This window comes from Coregonus clupeaformis, chromosome 14, assembly GCF_020615455.1.
Source record: "Coregonus clupeaformis isolate EN_2021a chromosome 14, ASM2061545v1, whole genome shotgun sequence".
NCBI classification, from domain to species: Eukaryota; Metazoa; Chordata; class Actinopteri; order Salmoniformes; family Salmonidae; genus Coregonus; species Coregonus clupeaformis.
Genome location: NC_059205.1, coordinates 36,719,956 through 36,738,547, shown reverse-complemented (window position 1 = coordinate 36,738,547; position 18,592 = coordinate 36,719,956). Strand labels below are relative to the sequence as shown.

The 18,592-nt window shown below is 42.0% G+C and overlaps 1 protein-coding gene and 1 long non-coding RNA gene across 2 annotated transcripts in view; one reads left to right on the top strand and one right to left on the bottom strand.

The window, feature by feature from the left end:
• The window catches only part of LOC123492381, a 29,528-nt gene that overhangs the window by 1,782 nt on the left and 9,154 nt on the right, over positions 1–18,592 (top strand). The window lies entirely within an intron of this gene.
• LOC121580948 (tiggy-winkle hedgehog protein-like) lies at positions 13,284–16,607 on the bottom strand. Its single transcript, XM_041896173.2, has 3 exons — positions 16,253–16,607; positions 14,582–14,843; positions 13,284–14,207 (listed from the first exon to the last, which is right to left on the bottom strand). Exons 1-3 carry the CDS (start codon positions 16,559–16,561, stop codon positions 13,531–13,533), a joined length of 1,248 nt encoding a protein of 415 aa, XP_041752107.2. The 5' UTR covers positions 16,562–16,607; the 3' UTR covers positions 13,284–13,530.

Genomic DNA, 18,592 nt, shown 5'->3' with positions numbered 1-18,592 from the left:
GCTTGAGATTCTGTGCAGATTATTACAGAAATTGTGAAGATTTCCACAGACCTGCGACTTTGATATCTTGAACATGCACTCTTTCTATGATTACAAGAAGTCAATTATAGTTACGTGACCTCAATGTGTCTATGCGATGTTTTACTAATTTTAAGGTTGAATAAATAATGTTACATTAGTTTGTAAGAGCCTTAACTTTAGGCTATTTACTGTATAAAAAAAAGTAATATTGAATTGTGTTTGGTTGACAACACAACCAAATAGCCTACATCTCCTTTAAATGTTATCCAGAGCGACTTACAAATTGGTGCATTCTACTGCTTGGATAGTTCCATTTTAGCTAATGGTTTAATCCTATTCTTTAACTTTTATTTTTGTTTGAGTTGGAGACTTACCGTATCCAACATACCGTATCATTTGTTAACTTGTTGACAAGTTAATAGGCTATTTACTGTATTGCAAAAGTGATATTGAATTGTGTTTAGTTATAAATGAAACCAAAAACCAACATTTGAAGGAGATGTAGCTTCTGCTTGGATAGTTCCATCTGTGCCACTGACTTAGTCAGATTTTAATCTCAGTTTGTCTACAAATTAATAATTGTTATGTTGGATTCACGTCTCCATTTCAACCAAAAATCACTTTAAATAAAGTTTGATTTGATTTAGTCCTATTCTTTTAAAACCAAAAGAGTCTAAACCTTGTCTATGCCTGGGCAGGGGGTTCTACTAAGCTATATGGAATTGTTTTAAGAAGGTCATACCAAGGATAATTTTGCTATTTGATTTAGAATTTCAAGACTGAAACAATTATTTGATGAACATTTATTTTTGGCCTTACTGCTATTAGCCAAACAAACACATTGATTAACAGATGCACTAGATGGAACAACAGACAGTCCCAAAAAATAAATCAAAAGGAAGTTTGTTCTGAAGTGTCTTTCCTATATCTGAGAGATATAAGAAAGATCAGGATTATTTTTTTTTTTTTTACTTTTTTTACATTACTTTTGGCACTAAACAGTCTCCATCACTGGAGGCTGCTGAGGGGAGGACGGCTCATAATAAGGGCTGGAATGGAGTCAATGGAATGGTATCAAACACATCAAACACGTGGTTTCTATGTGGTTGATACCATTCCATTGACTCCATTCCAGCCATTATTATGAGCCGTCCTCCCCACAGCAGCCTCCACTGGTCTCCATATATACTTCTGTAAATTTTTTCAACTGGTACCAGGGACCTTCAGACTAGTTTTATGAGGCATGTGGGCGTCCTAGAGCAAAACACCAACATGTATGTGTTTGTTGGGAGTCTCACCTTTCAACAGAGGGGTCATATTAGTGTAGCCCAAACTGTTTGGACGCTACAGAAGATTTTGTGAGAAGATCGATTTTTAGCGGGATGTCTCATGGTCTGACAAACATTGCTCTAGCTCTGTCACCTTTCACCGCAGATGCGGAAGTGCGACCATAGACAGATGCAGTGCATTGAGATGCATCCAATGCAAAAAGACATATCTCTAGTTTAAATTGACAGATATTTATAGGGATTATTTTATATCATGCTAATTAGATTTCAGCAGGGGCACGGACATCGACCTTAGGGGGTTAAATTAACTTAGATTTTTGTTTGAGATGGAGACGTACTGTACATCTAACATATAGATAACTTGTAGATATAATTTGGAATCAACCAAAGCTTTAAACCGTAGACCTACAGAGCATTCGGAAAGTATTCAGACCCCTTGACTTTTTCCACATTTTGTAACGTTACAGCCTTATTCTAAAATTGATAAAATAAAACATTTTCCTCATCAATCTACACACAATACCCCATAATGACAAAGCGAAACAGGTTTTTAGAAATGTTTGCAAATTTAAAATAAAAAACAAAAAGACCCTTTGCTATGAGACTCGAAAATTGAGCTCAGGTGCATTCTGTTTCCATTGATCATCCTTGAGATATTTCTACAACTTGATTGGAGTCCACCTGTGGTAAATTCAATTGATTGGACATGATTTGGAAAGGCACACACCTGTCTATATAAGGTCCCACAGTTGATAGTGCATGTCTGAGCAAAAACCAAGCCATGAGGTCGAAGGAATTGTCCATAGAGCTCCGAGACAGGATTGTGTCGAGGCACAGATCTGGCGAAGGGTACCAAAACATTTCTGCAGCATTGAAGGTCCCCTAGAACACAGTGGCTTCCATCTTTCTTAAATGGAAGAAGTTTTGGAACCACCAAGACTCTTCCTAGAGCTGTCCGCCCGGCCAAACTGAGCAATCGGGGGAGAAGGGCCTTGGTCAGGGACCAAGAACCCGATGGTCACTCTGACAGAGCTCCAGAGTTTCTCTGTGGAGATGGGAGAACCTTCCAGAAGGACAACCATTTCTGCAGCACTCCACCAATCAGGCCTTTATGGTAGAGTGGCCAGACGGAAGCTACTCCTCAGTAAAAGGCACATGACAGCTACTTGGAGTTTGCCAAAAGTCACCTAAAGGACTCTCAGACCATGAGAAACAAGATTCTCTGGTCTGATGAAACCAAGATTTAACTCTTTGGCCTAAATGCCAAGCGTCACGTCTGGAGGAAACCTGGCACCATCCCTACGGTGAAGCATGGTGGTGGCAGCATCATGATGTGGGGATGTTATTCAGCGGCAGGGACTGGGAGACTAGTCAGGATTGAGGGAAAGATGAACGGATCAAAGTACAGAGAGATCCTTGATGAAAACCTGCTCCAGAGCGCTCAGGACCTCACACTGGTGCGACGGTTCACCTTCCAACAGGACAACGACCCTAAGCACTCAGCCAAAACAACGCAGGAGTGGCTTCGGGACTAGTCTCTGAATGTCCTTGAGCGGCCCAGCCAGAGCCTGGACTTGAACCCGATCTAACATCTCTGGAGAGACATGAAAATAGCTGATGATATATGATTGATACAGTGTGGTGTTTACATTTAATTTGCTCGGTCCCGTGTGGCTCAGTTAGTAGAGCATGACACTTGCAACGCCAGGGTTGAGGGTTTGAGTTCCACAGGGTACCAGTACGAATGAAAATGTATGCACTCACTACTGTAAGTCTCTCTGGATAAGAGCGTCTGCTAAATGTAACAAATGTTAAACCTAACCTTTTGGAATTACTTTGACAGCAACAGTGAATCTTTTTAGTTTTTAAGTGGAGGATTCTCAACAATTAGTCTCATGATAGCACATTGGTAATAGTCATTGACAAATATTGTAGCTAAGCAGGGCTAGGCTTGGTTAAAACCCTGGACGGGAGACCAAAGGGACAGCTCCAAATACATACATTCTCCAGTAGGGGGTGCTGCCCAGCCAATTTTTTTTTTTTCTTATAGTAGATATAACATTGGAGATCTGATGCTATTTCAAAGGTATAAATTCAACCTATTTTATACAAGGTTTGTCTATGTTGAAAATTGGTTACCACGATGACATAATCCTGTTTTTGACATTTCACCCTCATAAAAACTGCCTAGACAGTTTTTGTACATTGATTACTTTTTGCAAATCCAATGTACAGTTGAAGTCGGAAGTTTACATACACTTAGGTTGGAGTCATTAAAACTTGTTTTTCAACCACTCCACAAATTTCTTGTTAACAAACTATAGTTTTGGCAAGTCGGTTAGGACATCTACTTTGTGCATGACACAAGTACTTTTTCAAACAACTGTTTACAGACAGATTATTTCATTTATAATTCACTGTATCACAATTCCAGTGGTTTACATACACTAAATTGACTGTGCCTTTAAACAGCTTGGAAAATTCCAGAAAATTATGTCATGGCTTTAGAAGCTTCTGATAGGCTAATTGACGTAATTTGAGTCAATTGGAGGTGTACATGTGGATGTATTTCAAGGCCTACCTTCAAACTCAGTGCCTCTTTGCTTGACATCAAGGGAAAATCAAAAGAAATCAGCCAAGACCTCAGAATTTTTTTTGTAGACCTCCACAAGTCTGGTTCATCCTTGTGAGCAATTTCCAAACGGCTGAAGGTACCACGTTCAACTATACAAAAAATAGTACGCAAGTATAAACACCATGGGACCACGCAGCCGTCATACCGCTCACGAAGGAGACGTGTTCTGTCTCCTAGAGATGAACGTACTTTGGTGTGAAAAGTGCAAATCAATCCCAGAACAACAGCAAAGGACCTTGTGAAGACGCTGGAGGAAACAGGTACAAAAGTATCTATATCCACAGTAAAACGAGTCCTATATCGACATAACCTGAAAGGCTGCACAGGAAGGAAGAAAACACTACTCCAAAACCTCCATAAAAAAGCCAGACTACGGTTTGCAACTGCACATGGGGACAAAGATCGTACTACTTGGAGGAATGTCCTCTGGTCTGATGAAACAAAAATAGAACTGTTCGGCCATAATGACCATTGTTATGTTTGGAGGAAAAAGAGGGTTGCTTGCAAGCCGAAGAACACCATCCCAACCGTGAAGTACGGGGGTGGCAGCATCATGCTGTGGGGGTGCTTTGCTGCAGCAGGGACTGGTGCACTTCACAAAATAGATGGCATCATGAGGAAGGAAAATTATGTGGATATATTGAAGCAACATCTCAAGACATCAGTCAGGAAGTTAAAGCTTGGTCACAATGACCCCAAGCATACTTCCAAAGTTGTGGCAAAATGGCTTAAGGACAACAAAGTCAAGGTATTGGAGTGGCCATCACAAAGCCTTGACCTCAAAACTATAGAAAATGTGTGGGCAGAACTGAAAAAGCGTGTGCGAGCAAGGAGGCCTACAAACCTGACTCAGTTACACGAGCTCTGTCAGGAGGAATGGTCCAAAATACCCAAAACGTTTGACCCAAGTTAAACAATTTAAAGGCAATGCTACCAAATACTAATTGAGTGTATGTAAACTTCTGACCCACTGGGAATGTGATGAAAGAAATAAAAGCTGAAATATATCATTCTCTCTACTATTACTCTGACATTTCACATTCTTAAAATAAAGTGGTGATCCTAACTGACCTAAGACAGGGAATTTTTGCTAGGATTAAATGTCAGGAATTGTGAAAAACTGAGTTTAAATGTATTTGGCTAAGGTGTATGTAAACTTCCGACTTCAACTGTATATACACTGCTCAAAAAAATTAAGGGAACACTTAAACAACACAATGTAACTCCAAGTCAATCAAACTTCTGTGAAATCAAACTGTCCACTTAGGAAGCAACACTGATTGACAATAAATTTCACATGCTGTTGTGCAAATGGAATAGACAACAGGTGGAAATGATAGGCAATTAGCAAGACACCCCCAATAAAGGACTGGTTTTGCAGGTGGTGACCACAGACCACTTCTCAGTTCCTATGCTTCCTGGCTGATGTTTTGGTCACTTTTGAATGCTGGCGGTGCTTTCACTCTAGTGGTAGCATGAGACGGAGTCTACAACCCACAGGTTTGCTGTGTCTGTCAGCGTAGTGTCCAGAGCATGGAGGCGCTACCAGGAGACAGGCCAGTACATCAGGAGACGTGGAGGAAGCTGTAGGAGGGCAACAACCCAGCAGCAGGACTGCTACCTCCGCCTTTGTGCAAGGAGGAGCAGGAGGAGCACTGCCAGAGCCCTGCAAAATAACTTCCAGCAGGCCACAAATGTGCATGTGTCTGCTCAAACGGTCAGAAACAGACTCCATGAGGGTGGTATGAGGGCCCAACGTCCACAGGTGGGGGTTGTGCTTACAGCCCAACACCGTGCAGAACGTTTGACATTTGCCAGAGAACACCAAGATTGGCAAATTCGCCACTGGCACCCTGTGCTCTTCACAGATGAAAGCAGGTTCACACTGAGCACATGTGACAGACGTGACAGAGTCTGGAGACGCCGTGGAGAACGTTCTGCTGCCTGCAACATCCTCCAGCATGACCGGTTTGGCTTGCATGACCACTACTGAGCCTCATTTTGACTTGTTTTAGGGACATTACATCAAAGTTGGAACAGCCTGTAGTGTGGTTTTCCACTTTAATTTTGAGGGTGACTCCAAATCCAGACCTCCATTGGTTGATTAAATTTGATTTCCATTGATAATTTTTGTGATTTTGTTGTCAGCACATTCAACTATGTAAAGAAAAAAGTATTTAATAAGATTATTTCATTCATTCAGATCTAGGATGTGTTATTTTAGTGTTCACTTAATTTTTTTGAGCAGTGTGTGTATGTATATACAGTGGGGAGAACAAGTATTTGATACACTGCCGATTTTGCAGGTTTTCCTACTTACAAAGCATGTAGAGGTCTGTAATTTTTATCATATGTACACTTCAACTGTGAGAGACGGAGAGTGTTTGATTGAGTGTGTGGACAATGTGTCTTTTATACAGGTAACGAGTTCAAACAGGTGTAGTTAATACAAGTAATGAGTGGAGAACAGGAGGGCTTCTTAAAGAAAAACAAACAGGTCTGTGAGAGCCGGAATTCTTACTGGTTGGTAGGTGATCAAATACTTATGTCATGCAATAAAATCCAAATGAATTACTTAAAAATCATACAATGTGATTTTCTGGATTTTTGTCTCTCACAGTTGATGTGTACCTATGATAAAAATGACAGACCTCTACATGCTTTGTAAGTAGGAAAACTGCAAAATCGGCAGTGTATCAAATACTTGTTCTCCCCACTGTGTGTATATATATATATATATATACAGTGGGGAAAAAAAGTATTTAGTCAGCCACCAATTGTGCATGTTCTCCCACTTAAAAAGATGAGAGAGGCCTGTAATTTTCATCATAGGTACACGTCAACTATGACAGACAAAATGAGAAAAAATTTTCCAGAAAATGACATTGTAGGATTTTTAATTAATTTATTTGCAAATTATGGTGGAAAATAAGTATTTGGTCAATAACAAAAGTTTCTCAATACTTTGTTATATACCCTTTGTTGGCAATGACACAGGTCAAACATTTTCTGTAAGTCTTCACAAGGTTTTCACACACTGTTGCTGGTATTTTGGCCCATTCCTCCATGCTGATCTCCTCTAGAGCAGTGATGTTTTGGGGGTGTCGCTGGGCAACACAGACTTTCAACTCCCTCCAAAGATTTTCTATGGGGTTGAGATCTGGAGACTGGCTAGGCCACTGCAGGACCTTGAAATGCTTCTTACGAAGCCACTCCTTCGTTGCCCGGGCGTTGTGTTTGGGATCATTGTCATGCTGAAAGACCCAGCCACGTTTCATCTTCAATGCCCTTGCTGATGGAAGGAGGTATTCACTCAAAATCTCACGATACATGGCCCCATTCATTCTTTCCTTTACACGGATCAGTCGTCCTGGTCCCTTTGCAGAAAAACAGCCCCAAAGCATGATGTTTCCACCCCCATGCTTCACAGTAGGTATGGTGTTCTTTGGATGCAACTCAGCATTCTTTGTCCTTTAAACACGACGAGTTGAGTTTTTACCAAAAAGTAATATTTTGGTTTCATCTGACCATATGACATTCTCCCAATCCTCTTCTGGATCATCCAAATGCACTCTAGCAAACTTCAGACGGGCCTGGACATGTACTGGCTTAAGCAGGGGGCACGTCTGGCACTGCAGGATTTGAGTCCCTGGCGGCGTAGTGTGTTACTGATGGTAGGCTTTGTTACTTTGGTCCCAGCTCTCTGCAGGTCATTCACTAGGTGCCCCCGTGTGGTTCTGGGATTTTTGCTCACCGTTCTTGTGATCATTTTGACCCCACGGGGTGAGATCTTGCGTGGAGCACCAGATCGAGGGAGATTATCAGTGGTCTTGTATGTCTTCCATTTCCTAATAATTGCTCCCACAGTTGATTTCTTCAAACCAAGCTGCTTACCTATTGCAGATTCAGTCTTCCCAGCCTGGTGCAGGTCTACAATTTTGTTTCTGGTGTCCTTTGAAAGCTCTTTCGTGTTGGCCATAGTGGAGTTTGGAGTGTGACTGTTTGAGGTTGTGGACAGGTGTCTTTTATACTGATAACAAGTTCAACCAGGTGCCATTAATACAGGTAACGAGTGGAGGACAGAGGATCCTCTTAAAGAAGAAGTTACAGGTCTGTGAGAGCCAGAAATCTTGCTTTTTTGTAGGTGACCAAATACTTATTTTCCACCATAATTTGCAAATAAATTCATAAAAAATCCTACAATGTGATTTTCTGGATATTTTTTCCTCAATTTGTCTTTCATAGTTGACGTGTACCTATGATGAAAATTACAGGCCTCTCTCATCTTTTTAAATGGGAGAACTTGCACAATTGGTGGCTGACTAAATACTTTTTTTCCCCACTGTATATATATATATATATGTGTGTGTGTGTGGTGTGTGTGTGTGTGTGTGTGTGTGTGTGTGTGTATATATATATATATATATATATATATATATATATATATATATATATATATATATTTATATTTGTGAGAAAAAATAAACATGTGGGGATTGGAAGTGATGCAGACAATTACATTGATGGAAGTTACAATCTATCTGCAATATTAAAGCTGATCTACCCCAAAAAATGTTTTACCTTTAAACAGGTCAACATTTACAAGACCGCAGGGCCAGACGGATTACCAGGACGTGTACTCCGAGCATGCACTGACCAACTGGCAAGTGTCTTCACTGACATTTTCAACCTGTCCCTGACCGAGTTTGTAATACCTACATGTTTCAAGCAGGCCACCATAGTCCCTGTGCCCAAGAACACCAAGGTAACCTGCCTAAATAACTACCGACCCGTAGCACTCACGTCTGTAGCCATGAAGTGTTTTGAAAGGCTGGTCATGGCTCACATCAACACCATCATCCCAGAAACCCTAGACCCACTCCAATTTGCATACCGCCCCAACAGATCCACAGATGACGCAATCTCTATTGCGCTCCACACTGCCCTTTCCCACCTGGACAAAAGGAACACCTACGTGAGAATGCTGTTCATTGACTACAGCTCAGCGTTCAACACCAAAGTGCCCTCAAAGCTCATCACTAAGCGAAGGACCCTGGGACTAAACACCTCCCTCTGTAACTGGATCCTGGACTTCCTGACGGGCCGCCCCCAGGTAGTAAGGGTAGGTAACAACACATCTGCCACGCTGATCCTCAACACGGGGGCCCCTCAGGGGTGCGTGCTCAGTCCCCTCCTGCACTCCCTGTTCACCCATGACTGCATGGCCAGGCACGACTCTAACACCATCATTAAGTTTGCCGACGACACAACAGTGGTAGGCCTGATCACCGACAACGATGAGACAGCCTATAGGGAGGAGGTCAGAGACCTGGCCGTGTGGTACCAGGATAACAACCTCTCCCTCAATGTGATCAAGACAAAAGAGATGATTGTGGACTACAGGAAAAAGAGGACTGAGCACGCCCGATTCTCATTGACAGGGCTGTAGTGGAACAGGTTGAGAGCTTCAAGTTCCTTGGTGTCCACATCACCAACAAACTATCATGGTCCAAACACACCAAGACAGTCGTGAAGAGGGCATGACAAAGCCTACTCCCCCTCAGGAGACTGAAAATATTTGGCATGGGTCCTCAGATCCTCAAAAAGTTCTACAGCTGCACCATCGAGAGCATCCTGACTGATTGCATCACCGCCTGGTATGGCAACTGCTCGGCCTCTGACCGCAAGGCACTACAGAGGGTAGTGCATACGGCCCAGTACATCACTGGGGCCAACCTTCCTGCCATCCAGGACCTCTATTCCAGGTGGTGTCAGAAGAAGGCCCTAAAAATTGTCAAAGACTCCATCCACCCTAGTCATAGACTGTTCTCTCTGCTACCGCATGTCAAGCTGTACCGGAGTGCCAAGTCTAGGTCCAAAAGGCTTCTTAACAGCTTATACCCCCAAGCCAGAAGACTCCTGAACAGCTAATCATGGCTACCCGGACTATTTGCATTGCAATTTGCATAACATATCCATCCAAGTGTGTGCAAAGCTGTCATCAATGCAAAGGGTGGCTACTTTGAAGAATCAAAAATCTGCCATGCTGATCCTCAACACGGGGGCCCCTCAGGGATGCGTGCTTAGTCCCCTCCTGTACTCCCTGTTCAGCATGACTCCAACACCATCACTAAGTTTGCCAACAACACAACGGTGGTAGGCCTGATCACCGACAACGATGTGACATTCTATAGGGAGGAGGTCAGAGACCTGGAAGTGTGGTGCCCAGACAACTACCTCTCCCTCAATGTGATCAAGACAAAGGAGATTATCGTGGACTACAGAAAAAGGAGGGCAGAGCACTCCCCCATTCTCATCGACGGGACTGTAGTGGAGCAGGTTGGGAGCTTCAAGTTCCTTGGTGTCCACATCACCAACAAACTATCATGGTCCAAACACACCAAGACAGTCGTGAAGAGGGCACGACAACGACTATATCCCCTCTGGAGACTGAAAGGATTTGGCATCGGTCCTCAGATCCTCAAACCGTTATACAGCTGCACCATCGAGAGGATCCTGACTGGTTGCATCACCGCCTGGTATGGCAACTGCTCGGCCTCTGACCGCAAGGCGCTACAGAGGGTAGTGCGTACGGCCCAGTACATCACTGGGGCCAAGCTTCCTGCCATCCAGGGCCTCTATACCAAGCGGTGTGAGAGAAGGCCCTAAAAATTGCCAAAGACTCCAGCCACCCTAGTCATAGACTGTTCTCTCTGCTACCGCACGACAAGCGGTACTGGAGCGCCAAGTCTAGGTCCAAAATGCTTCTTAACAGCTTCTACCCCCAAGCCATAAGACTGCAACAGCTAATCAAATGGCTACCTGGACTATTTGCATTGACCCAACCCCCTTTTTTTACGCTGCTGCTACTCGCTGTTTATTATCTATTATCTATGCATAGTCACTTTACCCCTACCTACATGTACATATTACCTCAATTACTTCGACTAACCTGTACCCCCGCACATTGACTCGGTACCGGTACCCTCTGTATATAGCCTTGCTATTTTTATTTTATTGTTGCTCTTTTCTTTTTTACTTTAGTTTATTTCGTAAATATTTTTCTTAACTCTTATTTTTCTTAAAACTGCATTGTTGGTTAAGGGCTTGTAAGTAAGCATTTCACGGTAAGTTGTATTCGGCGCATGTGACAAATACAATTTAATTTAATTAGTTATATGCAAAGTTGCTTTATGTTACTTGTCTTCTATATCTTCAATTCAGATCTACGTCTGGAAAGACAATTCTATGTGGACGCGTTATGAATTGTTCTCATCCTGTGCTAGTGGAGTTTCATAGGGAATTACCTCTACAGGAGCCAACGGGGCCTTCTTTCATGCCACAATGGACTTTACATTACTACTGGTAGGCCATAAACTTCTCAAGATAAAATGGCTCCTGAATAGAGCAGGTGGACAGGTGGTGAAAACATGTAGCTACTGGGGGTATTTTTATATAGTGTTTGCTTTTTATGAGATAATAGGCCTATTTATTTTTCAGTGACAATGCGCTCATGTAAGTTGGCCCAACACCTCCATAACACTCACAACAGAAATGCTCCCTGGATGATTTTATGTTTAGTGCATAGCACCACCTTGTGGGCAATGCTGCATGGTACTGAATGAAACAGAAAATACTGCTGGTTCACATTCTGAACAGAAAAAAAGTTTTATATGAAAAATGACACAGTTCTGCAAGAGAGAGGATTCAGTTGACACTTGTTTTCTCAGTTCTGGGAATACCAACGTTTTACTCTGTCTAAAGCCATACTCTGCTCAAACATCTAATATAATGCTGTACTCTATAAATGGAGAAATATAGTGACTTTAAAAGTTGTTTCTGTCGGTTAAAGAGGCAGACAGTGCAGTTAAAAACGTGATTTTCCTGTAAAAAAAAGAAGAAGATATTTCCACACTATGAGGTCAAAATAACACTGAATTTGTGAAAATTATGATAATGCTTTTTTGTGTAAGAGCTGTTTGAAAAAAAAAATCTGGAATTTCAACCTGTTCAGGTTGGATGGGGTTTTTGGCCCAGATCACGGCATCACCATCTGATCTGATTATTCTGACCAATGACCATTCATCTTTTATTTGCATATGTATCCTCTTACTTTGAAGAAAAATATATTTGGAGTTATTTTCATGAAATAAACACACACAGTGATTTATTAGACATATAGTGATGATTTACAAATACAATTAAAAAGATGGCATGGGAGCTTTAAGGAAATGTCTGCCCCTATTTTTGCAAAGCATGTTGGAGGTCGGGGTTGATGAGAATAGACTGAGCAATTATTGATTAAGTTGTGTGATTCAGTTCTTAACATGACATCTGTTTGACCAACTGCCAAGTGTTTCAAAAGGGAGCAGTATTATTGTGAGTATCCTAATTACCATGACTGGTTAGGGAATGTAGCCAAGGCTAGCACTCTATGCCAGCGTTTTTTCTTCACTTCGTGACCTGACCAATTTAAGAAAATAGAGTCAACCTGTTACCTGATGCATTCTCTCATTCATTCATGAATTGCCTTTATTCATTCAGAATATCTGAGCCATTTTGAAGCACCAATGAAATAACTGAGAATATGATAATATCAGTAGATCAGATGATAGGTGGTTCATGTCCACCAGAGGCTCCAGTTGCTCCATGGTTTGATTTAGAACCAGCAGGCACAGAAATCTTTCTGATAGTGCCAAATAATTCTGAGGGGACAGAAGTTGAGCTATGCATTTAGAAATACAGATTTTTAAACAATGCTTCATCTGAAAGGTATTTGTCCAAATTAGCCTACTGTACATTTACATTTTAGTCATTTAGCAGACGCTCTTATCCAGAGCGACTTACATTATCTTTTTATTTATTTTTCATACTGGCCCCCCATGGGAATTGAACCCACAACCCTGGCGTTGCAAACGCCATGCTCTACATCCCTGCCGGCCATTCCCTCCCCTACCCTGGACGACGCTGGGCCAATTGTGCGCCGCCCCATGGGTCTCCCGGTCGTGGCCGACTACGACAGAGCCTGGAGTCAAACCAGGATCTCTAGTGGCACAGCTAGCACTGCGATGCAGTGCCTTAGACCACTGCGCCACTCGGGAGACCATTATACCAAAGATTTACAAAGTTGTATTGCACTTTTTGAATTAGACTAATCGTTTTCAGTAGGCTTTGCATTTATGCATTTACAGAGATAAAGGCACTTATTTCATAGGATAACTAATTTCACTGTTGCTGAACCATGTATCGTCGATTTTGGAAAACGAAATGTGAGAATGTATTTGTTCAGGTTGACATACAGGCTACATGTACACAAATATAATTTATTGAGGCAATACTATATGTTCATCCAATAAAATATAAGTCAGTTCACATTTGCACATAACATTAAACAATCATCAACAGTTTTTTTCTGTTTATAAATAAAGTCTTCACAGATTGTTCACACTATTCTAGACGAATAAATTCGAATGGTTCATCATAGGAGGAATACATAAGAGAATAAATACGAATATAAATATATGGCTCCAGTGCCCAAAAGTATTTCCATCTTTAAGCGCATTCATATGAGTCTTTGAAATGGTCTCAACTTTGTGACATTCCAAGAGGATGAAAGGAGTTTCTGTCCAGCAGCAATGTCCCTATGTGGTATAGAATGTCTGAGTACCAGTGTATTCCATCTCTCTGAGGGATTTCCTCGCGCTCTTTGACTAGACCTGTCAAAGACATCAACGCGTGACCCAACCGGACTGGGGCAAAGGCCCAGTGCGCCCATTTGTGGTCCTCGATTACCGCGTAACAGCTCGCCAAAACATGGTCAACTATGATGGTTCCTTGTGAAGTCACTGGGGCATAAGATCCCTCGTATTCTTCCACGTAAATCCTTTCCACAGTGACTGCCTTTAGGTGGTCTAGTGCCTCGTCCACGACAAACACCTGTTGCCCAGGTTTTACATTACTGGCAAACACTGCAGTCATATCGCCATCCGTAACGTTATTGTTGACGAAGACAAGGTGCGCCGGCGTCAGTCTTAACTTTCTGTTGGGCTTCTCCGTTTCAAAAACATAAAATTCTCGACTTGTTATTGGATCTCGGTCGATGAACATGAGGAAATCGCTAGACACAATATGTCCTTCTTTGTCTGCTGCTAACACTTTGTCGCCCACCTCCAGTTCTTTTACCAGCTTGCTCCGACCATCCTCGAGAAGAACTGAAGCGGATCCTGGGAAGCAGCCACCCGATTTTGCAGCAACTGAATTTTCTAGAGAAGAGCAGAAAATAAATAGAATTATATAATACAGATTTTGGACCAAGTCACTATTGCCATATACAATTCTAAATGTAAACTGAATGACCTGGGCAAATATAGGACCTACTGCTCTAACAAATGGTGTATAGCATTTGATAGGCTATATTGCAACATGAGTCACAGGCATTGTCTTATAACTTTGTAATAACAAGGCAAATACATAGGCCTAACGAACACAAACACCAATGAATAAATGGTTTGCTTGACATAGCTACGTACGTAATAAACAGTTCATGAACGGTTTTGGAAATAATGTTGACATTTTTTGGACAACATTTGAAATGTACATAAAACGTATTATTATTGTTTGTTTCTTCGTTGTTTACCTGCTTTCACAGAACAATGAATATGGCCTTTGGATTCATAATTGACCCAGTCGAATCCCGCCTCCACCGCGAGCCTGGATAACATTCCATATTTGTTTTTATCTCTGTCAGAGGTGGTGATATCCACAGCCCTTCCTTCATAGTGTAAAGATTCTTCGAAATGGTGTCCATCCTCGTCCCAGCCTTCTGTCACGCGCAGCTTCACTCCCGGCCACTGATTCATGACTGAAATAGCCAAAGAGTTCAGTTTGTCCTTACATCTCTGAAAATGAGACAAAGATAATTGAGATATCAGGAGACACGAGGGGTTAATAGAAATGTTTCTCTCACACACACACACACACACTCAATATCGGTCTATAGCATGTACAAGACAGGGGGCAAGACAGAGCCTTATTTGTCGTATGTAGAACCGTCTGTTGATTTAATGTACATTTTTCGATTTGAAAGCCTCGGCCTTTGAGGTCAGAAAAACATGTCACAACTTTTTGTGCTTCTTATCATATGTGTGTAGCTCAGTTGGTAGAGTATGGCGCTTGCAACGCCAGGGTTGTGGGTTCGTTTCCCACGGGGGGCCAGTATGAAAATATATGCACTCACTAACTGTAAGTTGCTCTGGATAAAAGCGTCTGCTAAATGACTAAAAATGTTTGTTTTTTTTAAATATATGTAGAGGTTGCAAAACTTTCATTGCACGCTTGAACGTGCATCAAATGCAACTGACCTCCCCAGAGACCCTGCGGCTGTCACTGGTCAAATTAAAACACACAAATCCCAAGCCACTTTCAATCGATATCTGAGTGGTAGTAAAAAGTAGGCTATTGTTCAGTTAGACTTTACCAAGTCATAATTAGAGTAACAAGTTGTGTCTATATAGGGCTTGGGCTCCTGCCTCCGAACTATGCAAATTAAGCATAGATCCATAGGCAATACATTTCGTAACGGTTTAGGATAATTACAAACGACATCTAAAATCAGTTGACCCATCTATACATCAGAGTGAAGTTTAAATATCAGAGTCGAATTCTTCTCTCTCTCTCTCTCTTTCTGCGTCTCTCTCTCTCTGTGTGTGTGTGTGTGTGTGTGTGTGTGTGTGTGTGTGTGTGTGTGTGTGTGTGTGTGTGTGTGTGTGTGTGTGAGTGAGAGAGAGCGAGAGAGAAAGAAAGAGACAGAGATGGACAGACCGATAGACAGAGGCAGAGATGTAGGCTATTGTTAATGCCTATTGTTATGGGTCCAACCGAAAGGATCACTTGTTAGTGATAGCTCAGAGACTTACTGAACGACTGAGAGGGGGGGTAGTCTATAGTACAAGTGTATCATAGCCTAACAACCCATTTAATGAGTTGTAGCAGTCCTGCGCAGGGCATCCATAACGACGTCTTCATTTTCATGCTCGGATAAGCCCAACTGGAGACATAAAGTGCAGAACTGTCCATAGACAAAAATAGTCCGATATGGTGCATAGATAGTGTTTGAAATTGCTTAAAATATATTAGAGCCTACATAGGTTTGCATAGTAACCATAAATGTCATTCATAGATGTTTAACAACTGTCACTTCAAATTGAGCTGTCATTCATTATTCTCGTGCCAAATGATCACTCAGGACTCACAAGATGCATCTTCATGCGCTTCCTCACTATTTCACTATATGTCTTACTATCCCTACCTGTGTCATAAGTCTGTCAGCATTAGTGTTTTCCTCATCTTTGAAAATAATGTCAGGATTGTAGTTTGGTGTCAGGTCTTTAAATCTTTCAGAGTTCCTTGTGATCTTCCCTTCGTATTTGCCACTGGCCCCAAGGGTCTTCTCTGCCACGTTGGGAATGAACTGCTTGTAAGCCAAAGGTTTCAGTTTTTTCGGTTGTCTTCGTTTTCCATATCCCCTGCCAGGACCACAGGCGAAGCCAGCGGATACTAGAAACAGGCAGATGAAGCCCACAAGCGCAATTCTTATAGACATCAGCATCACGTCCATTGGATTAATTGTCTTTAGGTTCCTGTAGTGTAGTCTGGCAATATCCCCTCGCTTATCTCGGAGTATCTCACTCTACCCTGTATCCGTGTCCTCGTTTCTCTCTCTCTACTCTAGAAAGAGGATATCAAACGACCCTCTACTAAAGCAGGTGTCGTAATGACAGTTATATTGTATGTCGCTGCCCTCAGAGCACATTGGAGCTATGCTGCTGCTTCAGAAATCGGTGTTCGACGGTGGATAGCGGTAGCCTAGACTCCGGTCCAGACGCGTGAATGAATTGGCTTTATTCTGTCCTAGTGCTCTAAATTAAGATAGCTCATCAATGTATGTGAAGTAAAGAACCTGATTGGCTCCACCTGATAAACCGTTTTTGATCCATGCTATTCAAATAGCAGGTTTGACCGTGTCAATAGGCCACTTAACATTCATTCCTGATTTAATGACACTTTTTTGTATTATTATGAGATACACTTGGATTATATGAATATTGAAAGAAATGATTGGGGGGTGGGAGGCTCGAACAGAGCATGGGGGGGGGGGGCTCAAGCCCATAAATTATTTAAAACAAAATATTACTAGTATTATTTTTTTAAATTATGCCCAGCTCACGAATCCCCTTGATGATGTGATGCCTGAGGAAATTATCTCTTCTGCCTAATGGTAAGTCTGCCACTGTGGTCTGGATAGTCATTTCGATGCAGGTTAGTTGCACAGAGAACTAAGGAGGATGTGAAGTGAGGGAGACAGTCGTCAAATGTAGTGCATTATATAGGGACTAGGGTGCCATTTGGGACACAAACGGGATGTCCCTCAATGGGGATTAACATATAGGAGAGTTTATTGCAATCTCAGAGTTTCTCTCTCTGCTGCTGGATTTCTGTGCCTATCACCACCAGTCTTCCAATGGAAGCATCTGTAGGGCCAGCTGAACTTTAATGGTCAGCAACTGCCCTTCCACCAACAATAGCTACTAATTCCAGTGTGACAGTAGAACAAGTGAATGGGATTTCTGTGATCAGATGTATGTGGTTGACATTTCAGAAGGTTTCTTGCTACCAAGTTGAATTGTGTAAATGTTTTTGCCCCTTGTCCCATTGCTGACGTTTGCTTGGTCCTGGTTTGCACTGGTCCAATGAAATTACATTGAACCAACGTAAAATAGACGTTGAATTGACGTCTGTGCCCAGTGGGATGTGTTCATGACTTTAGTACAAAATGTGGTTTAGCAAGGTGAATACATATTAATACCAGAGTAGTAGTGGGGGGAGCGGTGTGTGGGGGGGAGGGCCTTCCAAATGAGACCCCCCTTTTGAAGGCCCTCGGATCAATACCCCCCCACCCCACCCCACCCAAAAAAGTATGTTGTTTTTAAATTAGTATTATATTTAGGAACTCAGTCGTGGTCTCAACTTACTGTTGTGAGTTAGAATAGTAGACTACACAAGGTGCAATTTCGAAATTTGGTTGTGCATCAGCAGTTTTACTCTTGTTATGTCAGTCACTGATAGTCAGTCAATTAGCCAATGCATGTCTGCTAACATTTTTTACATTGCTAAATTAGTTTAGCGGCCAGCTATCTAAACTTGTTATCATGGTCGAATTACAGGCCCCATTGATTTTGTAAGTCAGTCTCACTCAGATATCATATTAAAAACTGAAAACATTTCTCTCCGCCCCATGGCAAAATGAGTAGAATTGCATGAAATTTGTTATAAAATTGCTCAATCTTCTCTCCACTAGTGTTGCATGGTATACCGAAACTTCGGTACTTTTTCGATACTAGAACATGAAAAACGGTTTGGTACTAGAATTTGTTACTTTCTGTACTTCTGTCAAATGTGTCTCACGTCATATATGGATTGAGAGGATCAAGTCTATTAAATTGCCCATCCCTGGTATAGCTATTAGCGGTGCACGCTAGTAGCGTTTCAATCGGTGACGTCACTAGCTCTGAGACCTTGAATTAGTTGTTTCCCTGGCTTTGCAAGAGCCGCGGCTTTTCTGGAGCGATAGTGATGCTTCGAGGGTGAC